General features: G+C 41.7%; 1 protein-coding gene across 4 annotated transcripts in view; it reads right to left on the bottom strand.

The window, feature by feature from the left end:
• Window positions 1-13,133: 13,133 nt before the first annotated feature.
• Window positions 13,134-24,324, bottom strand: part of LOC123735940 (cell adhesion molecule CEACAM6-like) — a 119,526-nt gene continuing 108,335 nt past the window's right edge. Inside the window, exons 2-10 of one of the 4 annotated variants that reach the window (XM_082971918.1) lie at window positions 22,785-22,862; window positions 18,153-18,320; window positions 17,928-18,104; window positions 17,275-17,529; window positions 16,749-17,012; window positions 16,440-16,536; window positions 16,297-16,351; window positions 16,079-16,182; window positions 13,135-13,742 (exon numbers count right to left, since the gene is read on the bottom strand). In XM_082971918.1, the coding sequence (XP_082828044.1) occupies window positions 13,661-13,742; window positions 16,079-16,182; window positions 16,297-16,351; window positions 16,440-16,536; window positions 16,749-17,012; window positions 17,275-17,529; window positions 17,928-18,104; window positions 18,153-18,320; window positions 22,785-22,839 (1,257 nt within the window). In that variant the 5' untranslated portion in view covers window positions 22,840-22,862 and the 3' untranslated portion in view covers window positions 13,135-13,660. Of the gene's footprint in view, window positions 13,743-16,078; window positions 16,183-16,296; window positions 16,352-16,439; window positions 16,537-16,748; window positions 17,013-17,274; window positions 17,530-17,927; window positions 18,321-22,784; window positions 22,863-24,324 lie in introns of all 4 variants that reach the window. The other 3 variants (XM_082971917.1, XM_082971920.1, XM_082971919.1) reach the window with 3 other exon arrangements.

The raw sequence follows: 24,324 nt of genomic DNA, 5'->3' as shown, positions 1-24,324 counted from the left end.
AATGTACCTTTCCCCACTCATTCACCCCATCTCTTTACATTGCTGATGCATATTCAGTGGCCTGACTTTGTCAAAGGCCCATCCTGGTAGATCTGAACCTAATGCAGCTTGGAGTGATCAGATGACAGAAGTCACATTTAGGTGCCAGGTGTAACTGAGGCCATAGATGCTCCATATCCATTACTTTGAGTGTTTTATATAATATAACTAAATGTGTTTCTGTGTTGCAGGGGCAGTCAGAAATGGAACAGCAAGGCCACAGAACATGACATAAGCAGAGCTGTGGGAGACCACCTCAAGCCCCTGGTAGAGCCGGGGGTGGTGTTTACCACTCCACCACGCCTTCAGCAGGCTGGAAACGTGGGATTGATACAGTTTTTCATACTAAGGTGGACCAATAGTTTGTTGATTGGTCAGTCATTGGGTTCATTAGTTTTGCAATATGTTCAAATCAAATCAAGCTTTATTTATACAGCACATTTCAGACATGGATGCTTCACAGGAAAAAAAATAAAACAATGAAAATAAACAGAAATATTTACCACAACAAACATAAGATTAACAACTGAAAGACAGATTAGCATTCTAAGGAAAATCCATTGATTAAAATATTAATTGGATGCAACATCCAACCCAAAATATAAGCTTGTTTTTTAGGAGGGGCTCTGAAAGACACTATGGGGGTGTCCACTGGAAGTTGACTAGTAACAACAACTGGGACCTAAAAGACACCCACCATGAGACCCACTAAATCTGCCCAAGAAGAGGAAAACAAAAGAAAAACCCACACCAAACTTAAAGACAGGAAGTAAACCAAAAAGGTGGAGCAACTAAAGGTGTTGACTCTCCACATGTATCAAGACAACTGGAGCACTGGGCCAGACACTCTTAAATAGAACCTGGACCAGCTCAGGTGAAACACCTTCCCACTAACGAGATGGACAAGCCAGCACAGGTGTAACACATACTGACTAACGAGGTGACACCAATCAGTGCGTCCTACGTGCTAACGAGCTAGACGTGCTAACGAGCTAGACGTGCTAACGAGCTAGACGTGCTAATGAGCTAGACGGGCTAACGGAGCTAGACGGGCTAACGAGCTAGACGGGCTAACGAGCTAGACGGGCTAACGAGCTAGACGGGCTAACGAGCTAGACGTGCTAAAGTCCAACCTCAAAACATAAATGGAAAAACCAAAGCCTGTAACACCTTAAGACAACAAATATATCCTATATTTTTGTTGGAAAAGTTTGAGCACCACCAACAGAAAACAACTTCCATTTCACATTATAATCAACTACAATGCTTCACCTTCTAGAATATAAACATGGTGTCTACTGGATGTCAACAATTAAAAACAAGAAAAAAAACCTTATTTCTAAATAATAATATACAATAGGATTATTTGTTTCTCCTTTTTCTTTCTATAGAATCCTAAATCCCACTAGCTTCTAGAACTCTCGTCTTCCTAAAACTCACTAGCTTCTAGAACTCTCGTCTTCCTAAAACTCACTAGCTTCTAGAACTCTCGTCTTCCTAAATCCCACTAGCTTCTAGAACTCTCCTCTTCCTAAAACTCACTAGATTCTAGAACTCTCGTCTTCCTAAAACTCACTAGCTTCTAGAACTCTCGTCTTCCTAAAACTCACTAGCTTCTAGAACTCTCGTCTTCCTAAAACTCACTAGCTTCTAGAACTCTCCTCTTCCTAAAACTCACTAGCTTCTAGAACTCTCGTCCCCTTGGAACGAGCCCAAACAAAACTCATCTCCAATACGGAAAAACGTGCAGTCAAAATAAATTCTGATCCATGGCAATGCACTGCCTAAATGCAAAACACAAATCTTATATCCATTTGGGGGGAAATCAGGTTGAATCTGCTCTTGAAACTAACACAACAAAACAAAAAACACATGGAAATGGAGATATATTTTACCTCACTGGTTAGAGGACAACCTGCAGAAGACAGTCAGCTACATTTTGGAGTGATGCATTTAAATTTAGGGGTCGCTAAACAAAGGAACACAACACTTATTTGTCATAACTCATCGATATCATGTTGAAATCATTTGTGCGAGAGGAGGGAGATGAGGTTGCACGTCCTGTTAAAACTAACAGCTCAAAAACCACACAGAATCTGGGAATAATGTGTACATCCCTGGTTAGAGGACAATTTGTAGAAAACAGCCAGATACATTTTGATTGAAGTGCGTCACCAACGTGGTAAGTGTAACACAACTCTTTTTGTGTTAGTCACTTTTTGTTAAATCACATAAATAGTAACTCTTCCATTTCAGAGCCTGGATTTTCCCCCTGAGGCTAATATCCATATCATGTTGAAATCAATAGAACAGGGGACAAACGTTTAGGGTTCTACATTGTGACATCATTAAAATACTCCTTCTACAATGTTAAAACATTCTACATTGTGACATTAATTCATTGATATCATGAAACAACTCCTTCATGTATTTTCTGATGTTTGATCAGATGTCTTTTATCGGAGTATCTCTTGTCACATTGACCACAGCTATAAGGTTTTTCTCCTGTGTGTTCTCTGGTGTGATGTCAGCTGGCCAGATTGACCAAAACGCTTCCCACATTGATCACAGCTATAAGGTTTCTCTCCTGTGTGTGTTCTCTGGTGTATCTTCAGTTCGCCAGATTGAACAAAACTCTTGCCACATCGAGTACAGCTATAAGGTTTCTCTCCTGTGTGTCTTCTCTGGTGCATCTTCAGTTCTCCAGATTGAACAAAACTCTTCCCACATTGAGTACAGCTATAGGGTTTCTCTCCTGTGTGTCTTCTTTGGTGTATCGTCAGATGGTTAGATTTAAAAAAAAACTTCCCACATCGAGTACAGCTATAGGGTTTCTCTCCTGTGTGTGTTCTCTGGTGAAGAGTCAGATTGCGCAAGCAAGTAAAACTCTTCCCACACTCATCACAGATATACGGTTTCTCTCCTGTGCGTGTTCTCTGGTGTAATTTCAGGCTGGTTGAACGAGTAAAACTCTTCCCACATTCATCACAGCTAGAAAGTTTCTCTCCTGTGTGTATTCTCTGGTGTGATATCAGGCTGCTTCGATGAGTAAAACTCTTCCCACATTGATCACAGCTAAAAGGTTTCTCTCCTGTGTGTTTTCTCTGGTGGAATTTCAGGCTGGTTGATTGAGTAAAACTCTTCCCACATTGATCACAGCTAAAAGATTTCTCTCCTGTGTGTGTTCTCTGGTGTGATATCAGGCTGCTTCGATGAGTAAAACTCTTCCCACATTCATCACAGCTATAAGATTTCTCTCCTGTGCGTGTTCTTTGGTGTACAATAAGATGGCTAGATGTATCAAAACTCTTCCCACATTGAGTACAGCAATAAGCTTTCTCTACTGTGTGGCTTCTCCGATGAATTTTAATGCCTGATGAGGTGAATCTCTTCCCACAGTCAGAGAGGTTAATTATCTTCCCTGTGGGTCTCTGCTGGTGTTTCTTGAGGAGTTCTGATCTGGAGAGACTCTTCTCTGCCTCATCAGCATCATGAGGTTGTTGAGGCTCCCCAGAGGATCCACGATAGTCCCGTCTCTCTCCTGTGTGAATGACAAAGTCATACAGATGGTTAAAGGCCCACAACAGCAGAAATCCACTGTAAAAGGTCATGCCAACAGCGTAGCCATGATGTTGAACAACAATTGACATCTGTAATGAATGTAATGATTACTTGACATTTGTCTTAAAATGAGCAACAATAGTCATATTTTGTCTTGTTTTCACATTAGTAGTAACATCTAAGATTGGAGGCCCTTTTCTATGTTTGCTGGTGAGAAAAGATTTTTGCTCAGGGGAGTAACCTCCATTACCAGGTTGCTTATGAGTTCATTTCACACTACTTTGGATTATAATTGTCAGGCTCGCTTGAATCTCCTGCTTAATATAATGTTTGTGTCGTCATCGCAAATCAACCGCTTTGTACTTAAAAAACACTTCAACCAGTAAAATGCTCTTTGGCTTTTCCATCAGCCTGACAATGAGGGTTTGTACACTGTTTGCCAAATTGGCCCATAACTTCACCTAACAACAACATAGACCTACTGTAGGACCCATAACTTCACCTAACAATAACATAGACCTACTGTAGGACCCATAACTTCACCTAACAATAACATAGACCTACTGTAGGATCCATAACTTCACCTAACAACAACATAGACCTACTGTAGGACCCATAACTTCACCTAACAATAACATAGACCTACTGTAGGACCCATAACTTCACCTAACAATAACATAGACCTACTGTAGGACCCATAACTACACCTAACAACAAATATAGGAAAATAGCTCTGTGTGTTGTACAATAGCCTATCCATCAAGGAACAGTTCTCTACACATTATGAGCTAAGTATCTCTGTTTCCAAACGGACTAACGAGACCCTACAGTAAATCAAGCAGACAATAACACATTATAAACATCAATTTGTTAGGGATGTTGGATCCAACGTGGAGCACGGCATAACTGTCTTTACCAGAGTAATGAATGAAGAAGCACTTTGGTTGTTGTTGCATGTCGTGATGTTTGTAATTTGACTGTCATTCAGAAAAGTATTTCCTGGATCTTCTGATAGTTGATCATGTGACTGTAACTAAACATCTACAGTATTAAGTATTATGTGTAATTATTGAAGAACTGCGTTAATGACAGTATCCATTTGAGTGTTGTCAATAAAGCTAAGATTAAAAAAAAAAAAAAATGTATTTCACCTTTATTTAACCAGGTAGGCTAGTTGAGAACAAGTTCTCATTTACAACTGCAACCTGGCCAAGATAAAGCAAAGCAGTGCGACAAAAACAACAGAGTTACACGTTGGATAAACAAACGAACAGTCAATAACACAATAGAAAAATCTATATATAGTGTGTGCAAATGGAGTACGGAGGTAAGGCAATAAATAGGCCATAGTAGTGAAGTAATTACAATTTAACACTGGAGTGATAGATGTTCAAGTAGAAATACTGGTGTGCAAAAGAGCAAAAAAACGTAAATAAAAACATGGGGATGAGGTAGGCAGTTGGATGGGCTATTTACAGATGGGCTGTGTACAGCTGCAGCGATCGGTAAGCTGCTCAGATAGCTGATGCTTGAAGTTAGTGAGGGAGATATATGTCTCCAACTTCAGCGATTTTTGCAATTCGTTCCAGTCACTGGCAGCAGAGAACTGGAAGGAAATGCAGCCAAAGTAGGTGTTGGCTTTGGGGATGACCAGTGAGATATACCTCCTGGAGCGCATGCTATGGGTGGGTGTTGCTATGGTGACCAGTGAGCTGAGTGAAGTCGGCCTAGCAAAGACTTATAGATGACCTGGAGCCAGTGGGTTTGGCGACGAATATGTATACCAGGTCGATTAGAAAGGCCTGCTCGCAGAAGTGTTCTAGGGAGCATTTGACAGTGATGAGGGGTGGCCGTTTGACCGCAAACCCATAACGGATGCAAGCGATGAGGCAGTAATCTCTGAGATCCTGATTGAAAACAGCAGAGGTGTATTTGGAGGGCAAGTTGGTCAGGATAATATCTACGCGGGTACCCATGTTTACAGATTTAGGGGTTGTACCTGGTGGGTTCCTTGATAATTTGTGTGAGATTGAGGGCATCTAGCTTGAATTGTTAACCTCACTAGGGTAAACTTGGTAGATTTGGATAGAAAACACTCTAAAGTTTCCAAAACTGTTAAAATAATGTCTGTGAGTATAACAGAACTGATATGACAGGCGAAAACCTGAGAAGAATACATCCAGGAAGTGGGATTTGTTGTTGTTGTAGTTTTCCATTGACTGCCTATACAGATTCCATTGACTTAGGTCTCAAATTGCACTTCCTATGGCTTCCACTAGATGTCAACAGTCTTTAGAAATAGTTTCAGGCTTGCATCCTGAAAAATGAGAGTGTAAGACCACTCTGAATGAGTGGACCATTCAGTATCTCAGAGATTTTTCATGCGCGAGACCGAGAGCGCACCTTTCTTGTTTACCTTTTATATTGACGACGTTATTGTCCGGTTGAAATGTTATATATTATTTAGGCTAAAAACAACCTGAAGATTGATTATGAACATCGTTTGACATGTTTCTACGAACTTTACTGATACTTTTCGGATTTTTCGTCTGGCTGTTGTGATTGCCTTTGAGCCTGTGGATTACTGAACAAAACGCATGAACAAAACGGAGGTTTTTGGATAAAAAGAGAGACTTTATCGAACAAAACGAACATTTATTGAGTAAATGGGAGTCTTGTGAGTTGCAACGATATGAAGATCATCAAAAGTAAGTGATTCATTTTATCGCTATTTCTGACTTGTGTAACTCCTCTACTTGGCTGGTAACTGTTACTAATGATTTGTCTGCTGGGCGCTGTTCTCAGATAATCACATGGTATGCTTTCACGGTAAAGCCTTTTTGAAATCTGACACCGTGGTTTGATTAACAAGAAGTTAATCTTTAAACCGATGTATAACACTTGTATGTTTTATGAATTCTTATAGTGAGTATTTCTGTTTTTGAATTTGGTGCTCTGCAATTTCACTGGATGTTGGCCATGTGGGACGGTAGCGTCCCACACCCCCTAGAGAGGTTAAGCATATCCCAGTTTAGGTCACCTAACAGAACAAACTCTGAAGATAGATGGGGGCCAATCAATTCACATATGGTGTCCAGGGCAGCTGGGAGCTGAGGGGGGTCTGTAACAGGCGGCAACAGTGAGAGACTTATTTCTGGAGATTCATTTTTTTAATTAGAAGCTCGAACTGTTTGGGCTTAGACCTGGAATGTATGATAGAACATTGCAGGCCATCTCTGCAGTAGATTGCAACTCCTCTCATTTTGATGGAAAATGTTGTAGTTGGGGATGGAAATTTCAGAATTTTTGGTGACCTTCCAAAGCCAGGATTCAGACACGGCAAGGACATCAAGGTTGGCGGAGTGTGCTAAAGCAGTGAGTAAAACAAACTTAGGGAGGAGGCTTCTGATGTTAACATGCATGAAACCAAGGCTTTTACGGTTACAGAAGTCAACAAATGAGAGCGCCTGGGGACACACAGGGCCTGGGATAACCTCTACATCACCAGAGGAGTAGGGTGAGGGTACGGCAAAAGGCTTTCAGAACTGGTCGGCTCCCTCCAGTCAGGTTATAGTGATGACTGGCTCCCTCCCTCTAGTCAGGTTATAGTGATGACTGGCTCCCTCCCTCTAGTCAGGTTATAGTGATGACTGGCTCCCTCTAGTCAGGTTATAGTGATGACTGGCTCCCTCCCTCTAGTCAGGTTATAGTGATGACTGGCTCCCTCTAGTCAGGTTATAGTGATGACTGGCTCCCTCTAGTCAGGTTATAGTGATGACTGGCTCCCTCCCTCTAGTCAGGTTATAGTGATGACTGGCTCCCTCCCTCTAGTCAGGTTATAGTGATGACTGGCTCCCTCCCTCTAGTCAGGTTATAGTGATGACTGGCTCCCTCCCTCTAGTCAGGTTATAGTGATGACTGGCTCCCTCCCTCTAGTCAGGTTATAGTGATGACTGGCTCCCTCCCTCTAGTCAGGTTATAGTGATGACTGGCTCCCTCCCTCTAGTCAGGTTATAGTGATGACTGGCTCCCTCCCTCTAGTCAGGTTATAGTGATGACTGGCTCCCTCCCTCTAGTCAGGTTATAGTGATGACTGGCTCCCTCCCTCTAGTCAGGTTATAGTGATGACTGGCTCCCTCTAGTCAGGTTATAGTGATGACTGGCTCCCTCCCTCTAGTCAGGTTATAGTGATGACTGGCTCCCTCTAGTCAGGTTATAGTGATGACTGGCTCCCTCTAGTCAGGTTATAGTGATGACTGGCTCCCTCCCTCTAGTCAGGTTATAGTGATGACTGGCTCCCTCCCTCTAGTCAGGTTATAGTGATGACTGGCTCCCTCCCTCTAGTCAGGTTATAGTGATGACTGGCTCCCTCCCTCTAGTCAGGTTATAGTGATGACTGGCTCCCTCCCTCTAGTCAGGTTATAGTGATGACTGGCTCCCTCCCTCTAGTCAGGTTATAGTGATGACTGGCTCCCTCCCTCTAGTCAGGTTATAGTGATGACTGGCTCCCTCCCTCTAGTCAGGTTATAGTGATGACTGGCTCCCTCCCTCTAGTCAGGTTATAGTGATGACTGGCTCCCTCCCTCTAGTCAGGTTATAGTGATGACTGGCTCCCTCCCTCTAGTCAGGTTATAGTGATGACTGGCTCTCTCCCTCTAGTCAGGTTATAGTGATGACTGGCTCCCTCCCTCTAGTCAGGTTATAGTGATGACTGGCTCCCTCCCTCTAGTCAGGTTATAGTGATGACTGGCTCCCTCCCTCTAGTCAGGTTATAGTGATGACTGGCTCCCTCCCTCTAGTCAGGTTATAGTGATGACTGGCTCCCTCTAGTCAGGTTATAGTGATGACTGGCTCCCTCCCTCTAGTCAGGTTATAGTGATGACTGGCTCCCTCCCTCTAGTCAGGTTATAGTGATGACTGGCTCCCTCCCTCTAGTCAGGTTATAGTGATGACTGGCTCCCTCCCTCTAGTCAGGTTATAGTGATGACTGGCTCCCTCCCTCTAGTCAGGTTATAGTGATGACTGGCTCCCTCTAGTCAGGTTATAGTGATGACTGGCTCCCTCCCTCTAGTCAGGTTATAGTGATGACTGGCTCCCTCCCTCTAGTCAGGTTATAGTGATGACTGGCTCCCTCTAGTCAGGTTATAGTGATGACTGGCTCCCTCTAGTCAGGTTATAGTGATGACTGGCTCCCTCCCTCTAGTCAGGTTATAGTGATGACTGGCTCCCTCCAGTCATTTGTGTGTTTTAATTATTTAATGAAATAGCATGCTTAAAGCATCAGACAAGTTCAGTACATATAGTTGATTTTATTAAAACACATGGGGTGATTGGTAGAAAGAACAGATGACTCTTGGTTGACCAAGATGTATTTTAGGTGAGGACAGCACTAGAACATGATGTTGGGGCTCCCGAGTGGCACAGCGGTCTAAGACACTGCATCTCAGTGCTAGAGGCGTCACTACAGACACCCTGGTTCGAGTCCAGGCTGTGTCACAACCGGCCGTGATTGGGAGTTACAGTGAGGGAAAAAAGTATTTGATCCCCTGCTGATTTTGTACGTTTACCAACTGACAAAGAAATGATCAGTCTATAATTTTAATGGTAGGTTTATATGAACAGTGAGAGACAGAATAACAACAAAACAAATCCAGAAAAACGCATGTCAAAAATGCAGCATCATGCTGTGGGGATGTTTTTTAGTGGCAGGGACTGGGAGACTAGTCAAGATCAAGGGAAAGATGAATGGAGCAAAGTACAAAGATGTTTCTACTGATGAAGCTCATATCATGTTGAAATCAATAGAACAGGGGACAAACGTTTAGGGTTCTACATTGTGACATCATTAATATACACCTACTACAATGTTAAAACATTCTACATTGTGACATCATTAAAATACTCCTACTACAATGTTAAAACATTCTACATTGTGACATCATTAAAATACTCCTACTACAATGTTAAAACATTCTACATTGTGACATCATTAAAATACTCCTACTACAATGTTAAAACATTCTACATTGTGACATTAATTCATTGATATCATGAAACAACTCCTTCATGTATTTTCTGATGTTTGATCAGTGATCTATTATCAGAGTATCTCTTGTCACATTGATCACAGCTATGAGGTTTCTCTCCTGTGTGTGTTCTCTGGTGTACAATAAGACTGCTAGACTTAGTAAAACTCTTCCCACATTGATCACAGCTATAAGGTTTCTCTCCTGTGTGTTTTCTCTGGTGTGATACCAGGTTGCTTGACTGAGTAAAACTCTTCCCACATTGATCACAGTTATAAGATTTCTCTCCTGTGTGTTTTCTCTGGTGTGATAACAGGCTGCCTAAGTGAGTAAAACTCTTTCCACATTGAGTACAGCTAAGATATTTCTTTCCTTTATGTGTTCTCTGGTGTACAATCCATTTGCTAGATGTAGTGAAACTCTTCCCACATTGAGTACAGCTATATGGTTTATCTCCTGTATGTGTTCTCTGATGAATAGTCAGACAGCTAGAAAGAGTAAAACCCTTCCCACATTGATCACAGCTATAAGGTTTCTCTCCAGCGTGAATTCTCAGGTGTACTTTTAGTGAATTTGATCTTGAGAAACGTTTCCCGCAGTCAGAGCAGCAGTATTGTTTCTCTCCTGTGTGTACTCGCTGGTGTATTTTCAGTTCTGATGAAGATTTGCAACCTTTCCCACAATCAGAGCAGCAGTGAGGTTTCTTTCCTGTGGGTCTCTGCTGGTGTTTCTTGAGGTGTTCTGATGTGGAGAGACTCTGCTCTGCCTCGTCAGCATCATGAGGTTGTTGAGGCTCCCCAGAGGATCCACGATAGTCACATCTCTCTCCTGTGTGAACAACATGTCAGACAGATGGTTTAAGGCACACAACAGCAGAAATCCACTGTAAAAGGTGATGCCAACAATTGATGTCTGTAATGAATGTTAAAATGATTTGATAGTCAAGTCAGAAACTATAGTGATATTCTGTCTTGTTGTCACAGTAACATCGATGATCGTAGACTAGAAATAAGTTATTACAGTTGTTGAAATCCTAACCAGACGACATTTGGTCTCCAATGTAGGCCCCTTTCTGTGTTTGCTAAAATAGATGCACAATTTGGTTGCAGAAACTCCTCCATGCTAATGCAGAAACTGCTAGTTATACCAATACCATAGACCTACTGTAGGACCCATAACTTCACCTAACAATAACATAGACCTACTGTACGACCCATAACTTCACCTAACAATAACAGAGACCTACTGTAGGACCCATAACTTCACCTAACAATAACATAGACCTACTGTACGACCCATAACTTCACCTAACAATAACATAGACCTACTGTAGGACCCATAACTTCTCCTAACAACAACATAGACCTACTGTAGGACCCATAACTTCACCTAACAACAATACCATAGACCTACATAGAACTAGGACTATAAATCATTTCATATTTCAGGTGAAACATGGAAACTAAAATGTATTTGTCATGACATTTCATAACCTGATCACCAGATAATTTTGTGAATAATCCCATTAGGCTACTCTGTAATGGGTTGTCATTCTAAATGTCCTGAATAAAGGAAAATAGCTCTGTGTGTTGTACAATAGCCTATCCATCAAGGATAAGTATCTCTGCGTGCAAACAGACTAACGAGACCGGACTGTAAATCAAGCAGACAAAAACATTATAAACACCAATTTGTTAGCTGCAATGTTTATATTTGTTGGCTTTATGAAGGCTATTTTTACATAGTTGGCAATGGCAATAAATGTTACTTTTAGATTTGTATAATTTCAGATAGAATGTAGATTATAGATTAATCACAGACAATAATTTTGAGATATTATTATAAATTAAATGAAACAATTCCACGAAAATGTGCATATGAAAATCTTAACTGGCACACAGATTGGTAGAAATGGTAAGATAACTTGCCACTCCAAATGGAAAAGGTTGCCAACCGCTGGTGTAGCCCATTACCGGAAACTTCAGGAGCATAACGGCAGAATTTCTCTCTCTTCTGGTTAGGTTATCTTGATCTCTGGCTCCCTCAAGTCATTTGTGTGTCTTAAAACCTGTTGGGGCTAGGGGGCAGTATTTGCACGGCCGGATAAAAAACGTACCCGATTTAAACTGGTTACTACTCTTTCCCAGAAACGAGAATATGCATATAATTAGTAGATTTGGATAGAAAACACTCACAAGTTTCTAAAACTGTTTGAATGGTGTCTGTGAGTATAACAGAACTCATATGGCAGGCCAAAACCTGAGAAGATTCCATACAGGAAGTGCCCTGTCTGACAATTTGTTGTCCTTCTGTTGCATCTCTATCGAAAATACAGCATCTCTGCTGTAACGTGACATTTTCTAAGGCTTCCATTGGCTCTCAGAAAGCGCCAGAAAGTGGAATGGGGTGTCTGCTGTCTCTGGGCGAAGAACAGCAGGACAATTTGTGAGTGGTCAGCCTGGGAACAGTGACACTGGAGATGCGCGTTCATGAGAATTCTCCATTATTTTCTTTCAGCCTTTGAATGAATACAACGTCGCCCGGTTGGAATATTTTACGAGAAAAATAGCATAAAAATTGATTTTAAACAGCGTTTGACATGCTTCGAAGTACGGTAATGGAATATTTTGAAATTTTTTGTCACGAAATGCGCTCGCACGTCACCCTTCGGTTAGTGACCTGAACACACGAACAAAATGGAGGTATTTGGATATAACTATGGATTATTTGGAACCAAAACAACATTTGTTGTTGAAGTAGAAGTCCTGGGAGTGCATTCTGACGAAGAACAGCAAAGGTAATCCAATTTTTCTAATAGTAATTCTGAGTTTAGGTTGTCCAAAACTTGGTGGGTGTCAAATTAGCTAGCCGTGATGGCCGGGCTATGTACTCAGAATATTGCAAAATGTGCTTTCGCCAAAAAGCTATTTTAAAATCTGACACCGCGATTGCATAAAGGAGTTCTCTATCTATAATTCTTAAAATAATTGTTATGTATTTTGTGAACGTTTATCGTGAGTAATTTAGTAAATTCACCTGAAGTATGCTAGTTCTGAACATCACATGCTAATGTAAAAAGCTGGTTTTTGATATAAATATGAACTTGATTGAACAAAACATGCATGTATTGTATAACATAATGTCCTAGGAGCGTCATCTGATGAAGATCATCAAAGGTTAGTGCTGCATTTAGCTGTCTTCTGGGTTTTGGTTTTTGTGACATATATTCTTGCTTTGAAAATGGCTGTGTGATTATTTTTGACAGGGTACTCTCCTGACATAATCTAATGTTTTGCTTTCGCTGTAAAGCCTTTTTGAAATCGGACAATGTGGTTAGATTAACGAGAGTCTTGTCTTTCAAATGGTGTAAAATAGTCATATGTTCTAGAAATTGAAGTTATAGCATTTTTTAGGTATTTGTATTTCGCGCCACACGATTCCACTGGCTGTTGACTAGGGTGGGACCTAGCCCAGGGAAGTTAATTATTTAATCAAACAGCATGCTAAAAGCATCAGACCATTTCAGTACATATAGTTGATTTTATTAAAACACATGGGGTGTGTCTATATATGGAAAAATACACATAACATTTCAACCAATCGATTGGTAGAAATGACAGATGACTCTTGGTTGACCAAGATTTATTTTAGGTGGGGACAGCACTAGAACATGATTTTGGGGCTCCTGGGTGGAGTAGTGGTCTAAGACACTACATCTCAGTGCTTGAGGTATCACTACAGACACCCCGGTTCGAGTCCAGGCTGTCACAACTGGCCGTGATTGGGAGTTAAATAAAGGTTACATGTCTTCATGGTTCTGGGTTTGTTGTGTTCATGTCTTCATGGTTCTGGGTTTGTTGTGTTCATGTCTTCATGGTTCTGGGTTTGTTGTGTTCATGTCTTCATGGTTCTGGGTTTGTTGTGTTCAGGTCTTCATGGTTCTGGGTTTGTTGTGTTCATGTCTTCTTGGTTTGTTGTGTTCATGTCTTCTTGGTTTTGGGTTTGTTGTGTTCATGGTTCTGGGTTTGTTGTGTTCAGGTCTTCTTGGTTCTGGGTTTGTTGACTGTACTGTAGAGAACAGAGGGGTCCTCCTCAGCTGCTTGTTCCACCGTGGGCCTGGAGAAAGAAACATCCATTAAACTGAATGTGACTCCCAAATGGCACCCTACTCCCTTATAGTGCACTACTTTTGACCAGTAGTGAACTAAATAGGGAATAGGGTGCCATTTAGAATGGAACCAGAGCCATTCCTTAAAACCCTCATCACATCACTCCTGTTGGGGCTAGGGGGCAGTATTGAGAAATTTTTAAGAAAATATGTGCCCATTTTTAACTGCCTCCTACACCAACTCAGAAGCTAGGATATGCATATTATTAACACATTCGGATAGAAAACACTCTGAATTTTCTAAAACAGTTTGAATGGTGTCTGTAAGTATAACAAAACTCATATTGCAGGCAAAAACCTGTGAAAAATAGATAAAACATTTTTTTTGAATTTTGTGACTGTACTATTTAGTGTCATTGTTTTATAGATACCATAGTGAGAAAGGATTCATTTCGCAACTCCTACGGCTTCCACTAGATGTCAACGATCTTTATAAAGTTGTTTGAAGCGTCTATGATAAACAGAGAGTAAATTAGAATGCATGGAAGTTGACATGTCGTCACTTCATTTTTTTGCGCCTGCGCATAAATCTGAGAAGCGTGAGTTTGTCATAATTGTTTATCTAGACATAGGATAGGTTGTGTGAAAATATTACTGATGTTTAACGTTAAAAATGGACCAAAAGATTAATGCTAAACAACGTTTGACATGTTTGAACGAACGTAAATAGATTATTTACTAGGTTTTTTTAGCTTTTCGGCGTGATTTTACACCCCCCCCACCACGTTTTGTGGGAGCATAATGAACGCTAACTACTTGGTGTTATTTGGACATAAATTATGAACTTTGTCAAAAGAAACCACATTTGTTCTGGACCTGGGATTCCTGGCAGTGCCTTCTGGTGGAGATAATCAAAGGTAAGGGGATATTTACAATGTTATTATCGATATTAGATGATGCTAACTGTATAGCATAGCTTATTGTTCTTAGCATAGCACCCCGTTTATTGCAAAATGTGATTTCCCAGTAAAGTTATTTTGAGATCTGGCCATTCGGTAGCAATTACGAGATGATAATATATTATTCTTTGAATGACAATATTATAATTTACCAATGTTTTCGAATAGTAATTTTGTTATGTTCACCGGAAGCATTTCAGAGAAGAAAAAAATCGGAATTTCACGCCATTGTAAAAAGCTGTTTTTTTATATAAATATGAACTTGATGGAACAAAAAATGCATGTATTGTATAACATAATGTCCTAGGAGTGTCATCTGATGGAGATTGTCAAAGGTTGGTGCATAATTTTAGCTGGTTTCTGCTTTTGGTGACGCCTGACCTTGAATTGAAACTGGATGTTTGTACTTTTGTGGCTATGTACTGTCCTAACATAATCTAACTTTATGCTTTTGCCGTAAAGCCTCTTTGAAAATCGAACAATGTGGTTAGATTAAGGAGATGTTTATCTTTTAAATTGTGTAAAATAGTTGATTGTTTGAGAAATTGAAATTATTAGATTTTTGATGTTTTGAATTTCCAGCCTTGTTAGCAATCCCGTCTCGGGGTTCATTGCTAACCTGTAGCCCCAACAGGTTATAGACATGTCATAGTAATTGTCTTGAGATGTATATTGTAGAGTGCAGTTTCAGGAAATGCCATTTGGCCTGAAGAATACCCCTGGAACCTTTAAGACATTAAAACTGTGACTTTTCAAAATGCCTACTTTTACACCATAGTATGAGTTCAATGAAATGTCATCAGATAGTGATGGAGGGAGTTCTCAGAGAACAATGAAATGTCATCAGATAGTGATGGAGGGAGTTCTCAGAGAACAATGAAATGTCATCAGATAGTGATGGAGGGAGTTCTCAGAGAACAATGAAATGTCATCAGATAGTGATGGAGGGAGTTCTCAGAGAACAATGAAATGTCATCAGATAGTGATGGAGGGAGTTCTCAGAGAACAATGAAATGTCATCAGAGAGTGATGGAGGGAGTTCTCAGAGAACAATGAAATGTCATCAGATAGTGATGGAGGGAGTTCTCAGAAAACAATGAAATGTCATCAGATAGTGATGGAGGGAGTTCTCAGAGAACAATGAAATGTCATCAGATAGTGATGGAGGGAGTTCTCAGAGAACAATGAGGGGTCACTAATGGTCAACTGTTTTGCTTATTTGAATGACTTTGTCTACTCCTCCAATAAGCAGCAACATATGAATGACCTTGATGCTGTCTGTGTGTTCACAATGTTGTATACAGTATTGACTCTATGTTGTTGTAATGGTAGAATATGCTCAGAGGGTGGCAGCACTGGAGAGGTTGAATTTCACAGCAGCTTACTGGACATCCTCGTCCTGTTCCTGGTCGAAGGTGGCCACTGTCTGTGCTGCAGCAGGGGTCATGGCCATGCCTGAGATGTTGACATACACTGCACTAGAGTCTCCCTGACGGAGAGAGAGAACAGACAATATAAATAGACCTGGGGACAGACAGCATGAAGAGTGGACATTTCCCACAAAGCAACGAAAATGATCTTCCATCTGTCTGAACAGACTCACCTGTCCGTCGTCTGCTGTGTGTCTTGTGTCAAAGGTGGATTTGGAGGCCTTCTTCCTGTTTTATAAATGAACGAATGAATGAATGAACAAATTAATGAAGATAATAAAGTGAAATAATCTTTAAAATATGCATTTTCACTCACCTGAACCACATGAAGCCAGAGAGACATGAAGCCAGTATGACACCCAGAACAACCACTATGATTCCTACAGCAGCAGTTAGAACTGAGGTTTGTTTCTCTAAAAGATAATATAGATGATATGAGTACATGTTATTATGAACTGAAAATTAATATACTGCAATACAGGACATTAATGCAATACTTGTATGTATAAGACTATGTATAGTTTTAAACCAAAGTGTAATGATGCAAACTAGAAGAAGATTACCTTGAAACATCATTTCTTATTGAACATCATTTTGTATTGAAGTATTGAAGATGTAACTTCACCTGCTATAATGATCATCAGAGCTGTAGAGTTATTAGATGCTATTGTATTCTCAGCCTCACAGTAGTATTCTCCTCTGTCCTCAGAGATGATGTTAGTGATGCTGTAACTCTGTCCTGATGCTTTTGGTGAGGTAACATTCTTCTTGTACCAGGTGTATTTGTCCACAGGTGGGTTGGATTCACTGCTGCAGGTCAGAGTCACTGAACTGCCCTCCATTATTTCACCAGAGGGACTGACTGACACTGAGGTGTTCCTTGGACCATCTGGTGTTGAAGACCAGATTCATTTATAGCAACATTTGTGTTTACATTTTACAGGTGAGTTTGAAATCATTTAATTCAGAGTAAAAGACAATCAGAAAAATAATAATTAAAAAGAATGATGATATGGTGGTAATACAAATTCAAGGAAATGGATGTTACACACAAAAATATTTATTCATATTTATTCATATGGAAAACAATCTATTCCCAATTCAAGAATCAACATAATCAGTATATCAAATGAAACCCACAATGTACTGACATGTGACAGTGAGAGTCTCTTCAGCAGAGGGGAGATCCTCATGGCCTTCTACAGCACAGGAGTATCGGCCTGTATCCTCACTGCTGACTGAGAATAGGCTATAGACAGGAGAGGAGGTGTTGCTGTTTGGTATAGGCTGTCCATTCTTATACCAACTGTAGGCTGTGATGGGGTCCAGTGTACATTTGGTTCTACATATCAGTGTGACATTCTCCCTCTCTGACACAGATGTAGGATCCATCTCCAACACAACATCTAGAGTATGAGGAAACAAATCATTATTCTCCTCCTTTGTGTCTGTATAGCTGCCCTTTATAAGGTAATTATAGTCATTCATTAATGAATTTGATTTATTTAGCCAGGATAGTCAACTCTGTAATACTTTCCACTGTTTTCCAGGAAGTATTGGGTTCAATAGAGTCAATTTAAACAGATTTTAACACAACATTCTCATTAGCATACATGCTAAAATCACAGCATACACTGAAGCACACACATCATATGCTTTAGCATACATACAGAACCACACTCACATTACAACTATCTAGATAGATGTGAGATGAGTGACAGATACTGTAAATACAAACCAAGACAATTTTCTTGAACTAAATGGAATTCAACAGTTGAACTATATTGAATGTACGTAACTGTACCTGTGACAGACAGAGTGACTCCAGGACTGCCAATATATTTCCCTCCGGTCTGATCTGTTAATAATCTGAACTTGTACTCAGCAGAGTCACTCTCTCTCAGGTCTGTGATCCTCAGTGTGTGACAATTCTTCTGATCTCCATGACACTCCAGACGACCTGCATACTCTGGGTCCTGACCTAGATCTCCATGACACTCCAGACGACCTGCATACTCTGGGTCCTGACCTAGATCTTTAGGTTCTTTACCAGTCCCAGATTCAGTGAACCAGAGGGTTGTTGTGACTGTACCACTGGGATATGTATAAGAGCAGTGCAGCTCCACTGTTGACCCCTTCAAGGCACAGATACTTTTCTTGGTGTAAGTCACACTCCAGACATTCTGACCCAGTACCACTGAAACAAGGTCACACAACACAATGCTATCAGAATTAAGCCAATGTATCTCTGTAATGTGTCTGTATCTATGTAATGTGTCTGTATCTCTGTAATGTGTCTGTGTCTCTGTAATGTTTCTATATCTGTAATGTGTCTGTATCTCTGTAATGTGTCTGTATCTATGTAATGTGTCTGTATCTATGTAATGTGTCTGTATCTATGTAATGTGTCTGTATCTCTGTAATGTGTCTGTATCTCTGTAATGTGTCTGTATCTCTAATGTGTCTGTATCTCTAATGTGTCTGTATCTCTAATGTGTCTGTATCTCTGTAATGTGTCTGTATCTCTGTAATGTGTCTGTATCTGTAATGTGTCTGTATCTGTAATGTGTCTGTATCTCTGTAATGTGTCTGTATCTCTGTAATGTGTCTGTATCTATGTAATGTGTCTGTATCTCTGTAATGTGTCTGTGTCTCTGTAGTGTGTCTGTATCTATGTAGTGTGTCTGTGTCTCTGTAATGTTTCTATATCTCTGTAATGTGTCTGTATCTCTGTAATGTGTGTCACGTCCTGGCCAATATAAGGGTTAATTGTTATTGTAGTTTGGTCAGGACGTGGCAGAGGGTATTTGTTTTATGTGGTTCGGGGTGGTGTTTTGGTAGAAGGGCGTTTGATTTATTATTTCCGGGTTTTTGGTTTATGGTCTATGTTTATGTATTTCTATGGTTAATGTATTTCTATGTTAGGTTGATTGGGGTTTGGGACTCTCAATTGGAGGCAGGTGCTTCCTCGTTGCCTCTGATTGAGAGTCCTATATATGGGTAATTGTTTGGTGTAGGTTTTTGTGGGAGATTGTTTCTTGTCTAGCGTGTGTGAGCCTGAGAAGACTGTTCGGGGATCGTGAGTTTGTTTTGTTGTTTTGGTGTTCATTTTGAGTTTAATAAATGTTCAAGATGAACAAACACAGTCCTGCTGGATTTTGGTCCTCCTTCACCATCGATAACTGTGACAGAATCTCCCACCACAAAAGGACCAAGCAGCAGAGGAAGGAGCAACAGGTGGACTGGAAGGAGCAGAGGGAATTTGAATTGGACAAACGGGAGAAATGGACATGGGAGCAAGTTATGGCCGGAGAGGGCCCATGGAAGAAATGGAGCAAAGACCGGGAATGCTACCGAGGAACACGACTGCCGATTAAACCCGAGAGGCAGCCCCAAGAATTTTTTTTGGGGGGGCATATGGGTAGTTTGGCGGGGCAAGTTTGGAGCCCCAGGCCAAATCCCCGGACTGTGTCACAGAAGCCAGTTAATGGACATGTCTCGTGCTTCGGGGTAATGAGTATTATGGCGAGGCCAAGTGTTTTTAGGCCAGTACACGCTATACCAGCACCCCGCATTTACCAGGGGGTAGTAGGCATTCAGCCAGAAAGGGCGATGCCAGGTTTAAGCTCGAGACCGCCAGTAAGCCTCCACGGTCCTATATATCCTGTTCCCGCTCCACGCACTAGCCTAGAGGTGCGTGTTCCCAGTCTGGCACGTCCAGTACCAGCACCACGCACCAGGTTTCAAGTGCATCAGCCCAGTCCGACTCGTCCTGTTCCCGCTCCCCGCATTAGCCTGGAAGTGCGTGTTCCCAGGCTGATAACCCCAGTACCAGCACCACGCACCAGGCTTCCAGTGCGTCGGCTCAGTCAGAAGTCGCCAGAGCTGCCCGTCAGTCAGGAGTCGCCAGAGCCGCCCGTCAGTCAGGAGTCGCCAGAGCCGCCCGTCAGTCAGGAGTCGCCAGAGCCGCCCGTCAGTCAGGAGTCGCCAGAGCCGCCCGTCAGTCAGGAGTCGCCAGAGCCGCCCGTCAGTCAGGAGCCGCCAGAGCCGCCCGTCAGTCAGGAGCCGCCAGAGCGGCCCGACTGCCCGGAGATGCCAGAGCGGCCCGACTGCCCGGAGATGCCAGAACGGCCCGACTGCCCGGAGATGCCAGAGCGGCCCGACTGCCCGGATCAGCCAGAGCGGCCCGTCGGCCAGGATCAGCCAGATCGGCCCGTCGGTCAGGATCAGCCAGAGCGGCCCGTCGGCCAGGATCAGCCAGAGCGGCCCGTCAGCCAGGATCAGCCAGAGTGGCCCATCTGCCCAGAGTCTGCTGATGACCAAAAATCAAGGGAGTCTAGCAGCAACCCTAAACTGAGTAAGCCTGACATTTCAGAACTTAAAGTAATTAACGGTTTAATTGATGAGTCTGCATACAGGGTGGAGAGGAGGAGGTCTGCCCATGATCCAGAGCAGGGGGAGTCTGCCTACGGTCCGAGGCAGATCGGGTCGGTCGGCACTCTGGAGGACAATAGGCCGGAGCCTGAACCACCACCTGTATAAGTGGGTTGGGGAGGGGGGGTGTAGCACAAGTGCCGTCGGTGACGGCAGCCACCCTCCCTTTAGTTTAGGGGGATTTTTTGTTGTTTGGGGTTTTTGTTATTCTTGAGGTGCTTCCGGGGTTAGCACCTTTAGGGGGGGGGGGGGGTACTGTCACGTCCTGGCCAATATAAGGGTTAATTGTTATTGTAGTTTGGTCAGGACGTGGCAGAGGGTATTTGTTTTATGTGGTTCGGGGTGGTGTTTTGGTAGAAGGGTGTTTGATTTATTATTTCCGGGTTTTTGGTTTATGGTCTATGTATTTCTATGTGTAGTCTGGTTAATGTATTTCTATGTTAGGTTGATTGGGGTTTGGGACTCTCAATTGGAGGCAGGTGCTTCCTCGTTGCCTCTGATTGAGAGTCCTATATATGGGTAATTGTTTGGTGTAGGTTTTTGTGGGAGATTGTTTCTTGTCTAGCGTGTGTGAGCCTGAGAAGACTGTTCGGGGATCGTGAGTTTGTTTTGTTGTTTTGGTGTTCATTTTGAGTTTAATAAATGTTCAAGATGAACAAACGCAGTCCTGCTGGATTTTGGTCCTCCTTCACCATCGATAACCGTGACAATGTGTGTGTATCTCTGTAATGTGTCTGTATCTCTGTAATGTATCTCTGTAATGTGTCTGTATCTCTGTAATGTGTCTGTATCTCTGTAATGTATCTCTGTAATGTATCTCTGTAATGTGTTTATATCTGCAATGTGTCTGTATCTATGCAATGTGTCTGTATCTATGCAATGTGTCTGTATCTATGCAATGTGTCTGTATCTATGCAATGTGTCTGTATCTATGCAATGTGTCTGTATCTATGCAATGTAAATGTGTTTATGTAAAACATAGGCACCACAATGTAAATAAGTCCCAGACTTTATTGTCCTTTAAATCAACAATCCTGGTCACTGTAAATAAACTGTGTGTACATGTGTGTATGTATTTTTTTTAACTGACCAATAAAATCAATCAATCCAAACTGTGCAGCAGCCATTTGATGAATGGAAAGAGACATTTGTTACAAAACACCAGAAAGCTGAATGACATTCAGAGATTGTCAAGCCTTCGATACTGGGTAAGCCTACAAGGTAAGGTGGGATGTATTCCTATTTGTTCAGATTGATTGTGGTTTTAAAAACGTAAACCATGCTATAGAAGTGCTCCAAGTCGTTATGCTTTTGTTTATTGGTTGTGTGGTGCATTGGCACAGAAACCTGTTGGTAGAAAATGTGAATATATTTTATATAATTATAAATATGGCATCAAAATTTAGAAAATCTGATTTCCCCCTGGCTGATCACTGTCTGCAGCCGGCTCTGATCGTAATAATGAAATAGGCAGGGAGAGTGAGCTCATCCGTGGTGGTCGGCGAACCCTGAACCTTCTGGCCAATATCCCCTGTGTGCCATTGACTGTGCCACAAAAGCATGCTGAAGCGGCAAAGTCAATTTTCACATGAATAAACACACAGTCGCTATGTAATGATTACTAACTGGGTGGGTTGAGATTATTACATATAAAAGCACTAAACCTCTCTCTAAAAGCTTCACTTATACAAACGTTTTACTTGAACCCTAAATGGTTCTCCAGTAGATTAATAAGAAAAGCTCATCCATTGTTTAAAAATGGCCTTTTTGCCTTTGTGCAGATTGCCATGTCTCATTTTAGATTCATTGAGAATTATACTTTTTTCAAAAGTATCTGTCTTTTTCAAACAAGCATTACAGAGCTGGTTACAATTTCATCCCCCTGAAAAGGGAGAACAAATATTACAACAAATATTATGGCTGAACTCAAATGGTTGATAAAATACCTGTAATTATGGGAAAGATGTTTGAACGTTGTGGATGCTTGTGCTTTTTTTTCACCTTAAAGATGCATCAATTTCAAAATGAGTAGGGTTTGTCCACACCATGTTGCCATAGTTGGTGAGTTGAGTGTGAAACCACAGACAAGAATCACTCAGTGAGGTGTGAAAGATACCTATTTAAAGGGAAGTGGAGACGCCTAACACCAGAATAACATTATGATTCATATCCTTTAGAAATGTCTGTAGAGAAACAGAACAACTAAAAGATAAGAATGAGACCATACCTGTCACAGACCAGAGAAATACCAGCAACACACTTCCTGCTGTTCTCAAGGCCATTGTTGCATCTCCCACCCTGCAGTCTTAGAAACATAAACAACAACTCACTCTATAGCAGGTGAATAACTCCACCTGATACATTGAAGTAGAAACTGTAAATGGGGTACAGGGCCTCATTACTGAAAATGAACCAGGCTCATATTGTGTTGTGTTGTATTGTGCTATATGGTTGTCTATGTGAATACTGTCTGTCTGTAAGTCTATTGCACTATGTATGTAATGTGTGTGACGTGTTGCATGTCTGTCTTCGTCTGTCTATTTAAGATGACATGCTGTCTGATGCAAAAACTATTTCCTAATGGATACAATAAAGTCATCAACATCACAAACAACAAAAACAATCACTTATTGAACAGATGTGTAGAACTGTAAACACATATTTCAACATTGATTGTTGTGAAGCTGTTTATTCTCAGATCCCCAGATACAGGAGGATAAATGTTCAATTCTCTATGGTCCGTCAAGCTGTACAGCAGCCTAAAGACTGACCACCAGGTTCAATGATAACTCCTATCCCCAAGCTGTGAGGCTAAACAACAATTGACTCTCTCTCTCTCTCACACACACACACACACACACACACACACACAGACACACAGACACACACACACACACACACACACACACACACACACACACCATCTGTAGTGAAGGCCCATAAGGCCCATAGAGTCTGTATCAGTCTAGAGAGCTGGTTGTTATGGATGTAGAAAAGTTAAAACACACATCCTACACAGTATAGATGTCAACCCTACTCCCTATCAGTCCCAGTATAGATGTCAACCCTACTCCCTATCAGTCCCAGTATAGATGTCAACCCTACTCCCTATCAGTCCCAGTATAGATGTCAACCCTACTCCCTATCAGTCCCAGTATAGATGTCAACCCTACTCCCTATCAGTCCCAGTATAGATGTCAACCCTACTCCCCATCAGTCCCAGTATAGATGTCAACCCTACTCCCTATCAGTCCCAGTATAGATGTCAACCCTACTCCCTATCAGTCCCAGTATAGATGTCATCCCTACTCCCTATCAGTCCCAGTATAGATGTCAACCCTACTCCCCATCAGTCCCAGTATAGATGTCAACCCTACTCCCTATCAGTCCCAGTATAGATGTCATCCCTACTCCCCATCAGTCCCAGTATAGATGTCATCCCTACTCCCCATCAGTCCCAGTATAGATGTCAACCCTACTCCCCATCAGTCCCAGTATAGATGTCATCCCTACTCCCCATCAGTCCCAGTATAGATGTCAACCCTACTCCCCATCAGTCCCAGTATAGATGTCAACCCTACTCCCCATCAGTCCCAGTATAGATGTCAACCCTACTCCCCATCAGTCCCAGTATAGATGTCAACCCTACTCCCCATCAGTCCCAGTATAGATGTCAACCCTACTCCCCATCAGTCCCAGTATAGATGTCAACCCTACTCCCCATCAGTCCCAGTATAGATGTCAACCCTACTCCCCATCAGTCCCAG

The sequence above is a fragment of the Salmo salar genome, unplaced genomic scaffold (genome assembly GCF_965601325.2).
Source record: "Salmo salar unplaced genomic scaffold, fSalSal1 ptg000436l, whole genome shotgun sequence".
NCBI classification, from domain to species: Eukaryota; Metazoa; Chordata; class Actinopteri; order Salmoniformes; family Salmonidae; genus Salmo; species Salmo salar.
This window is presented reverse-complemented; position numbering and strand designations above follow the sequence as displayed.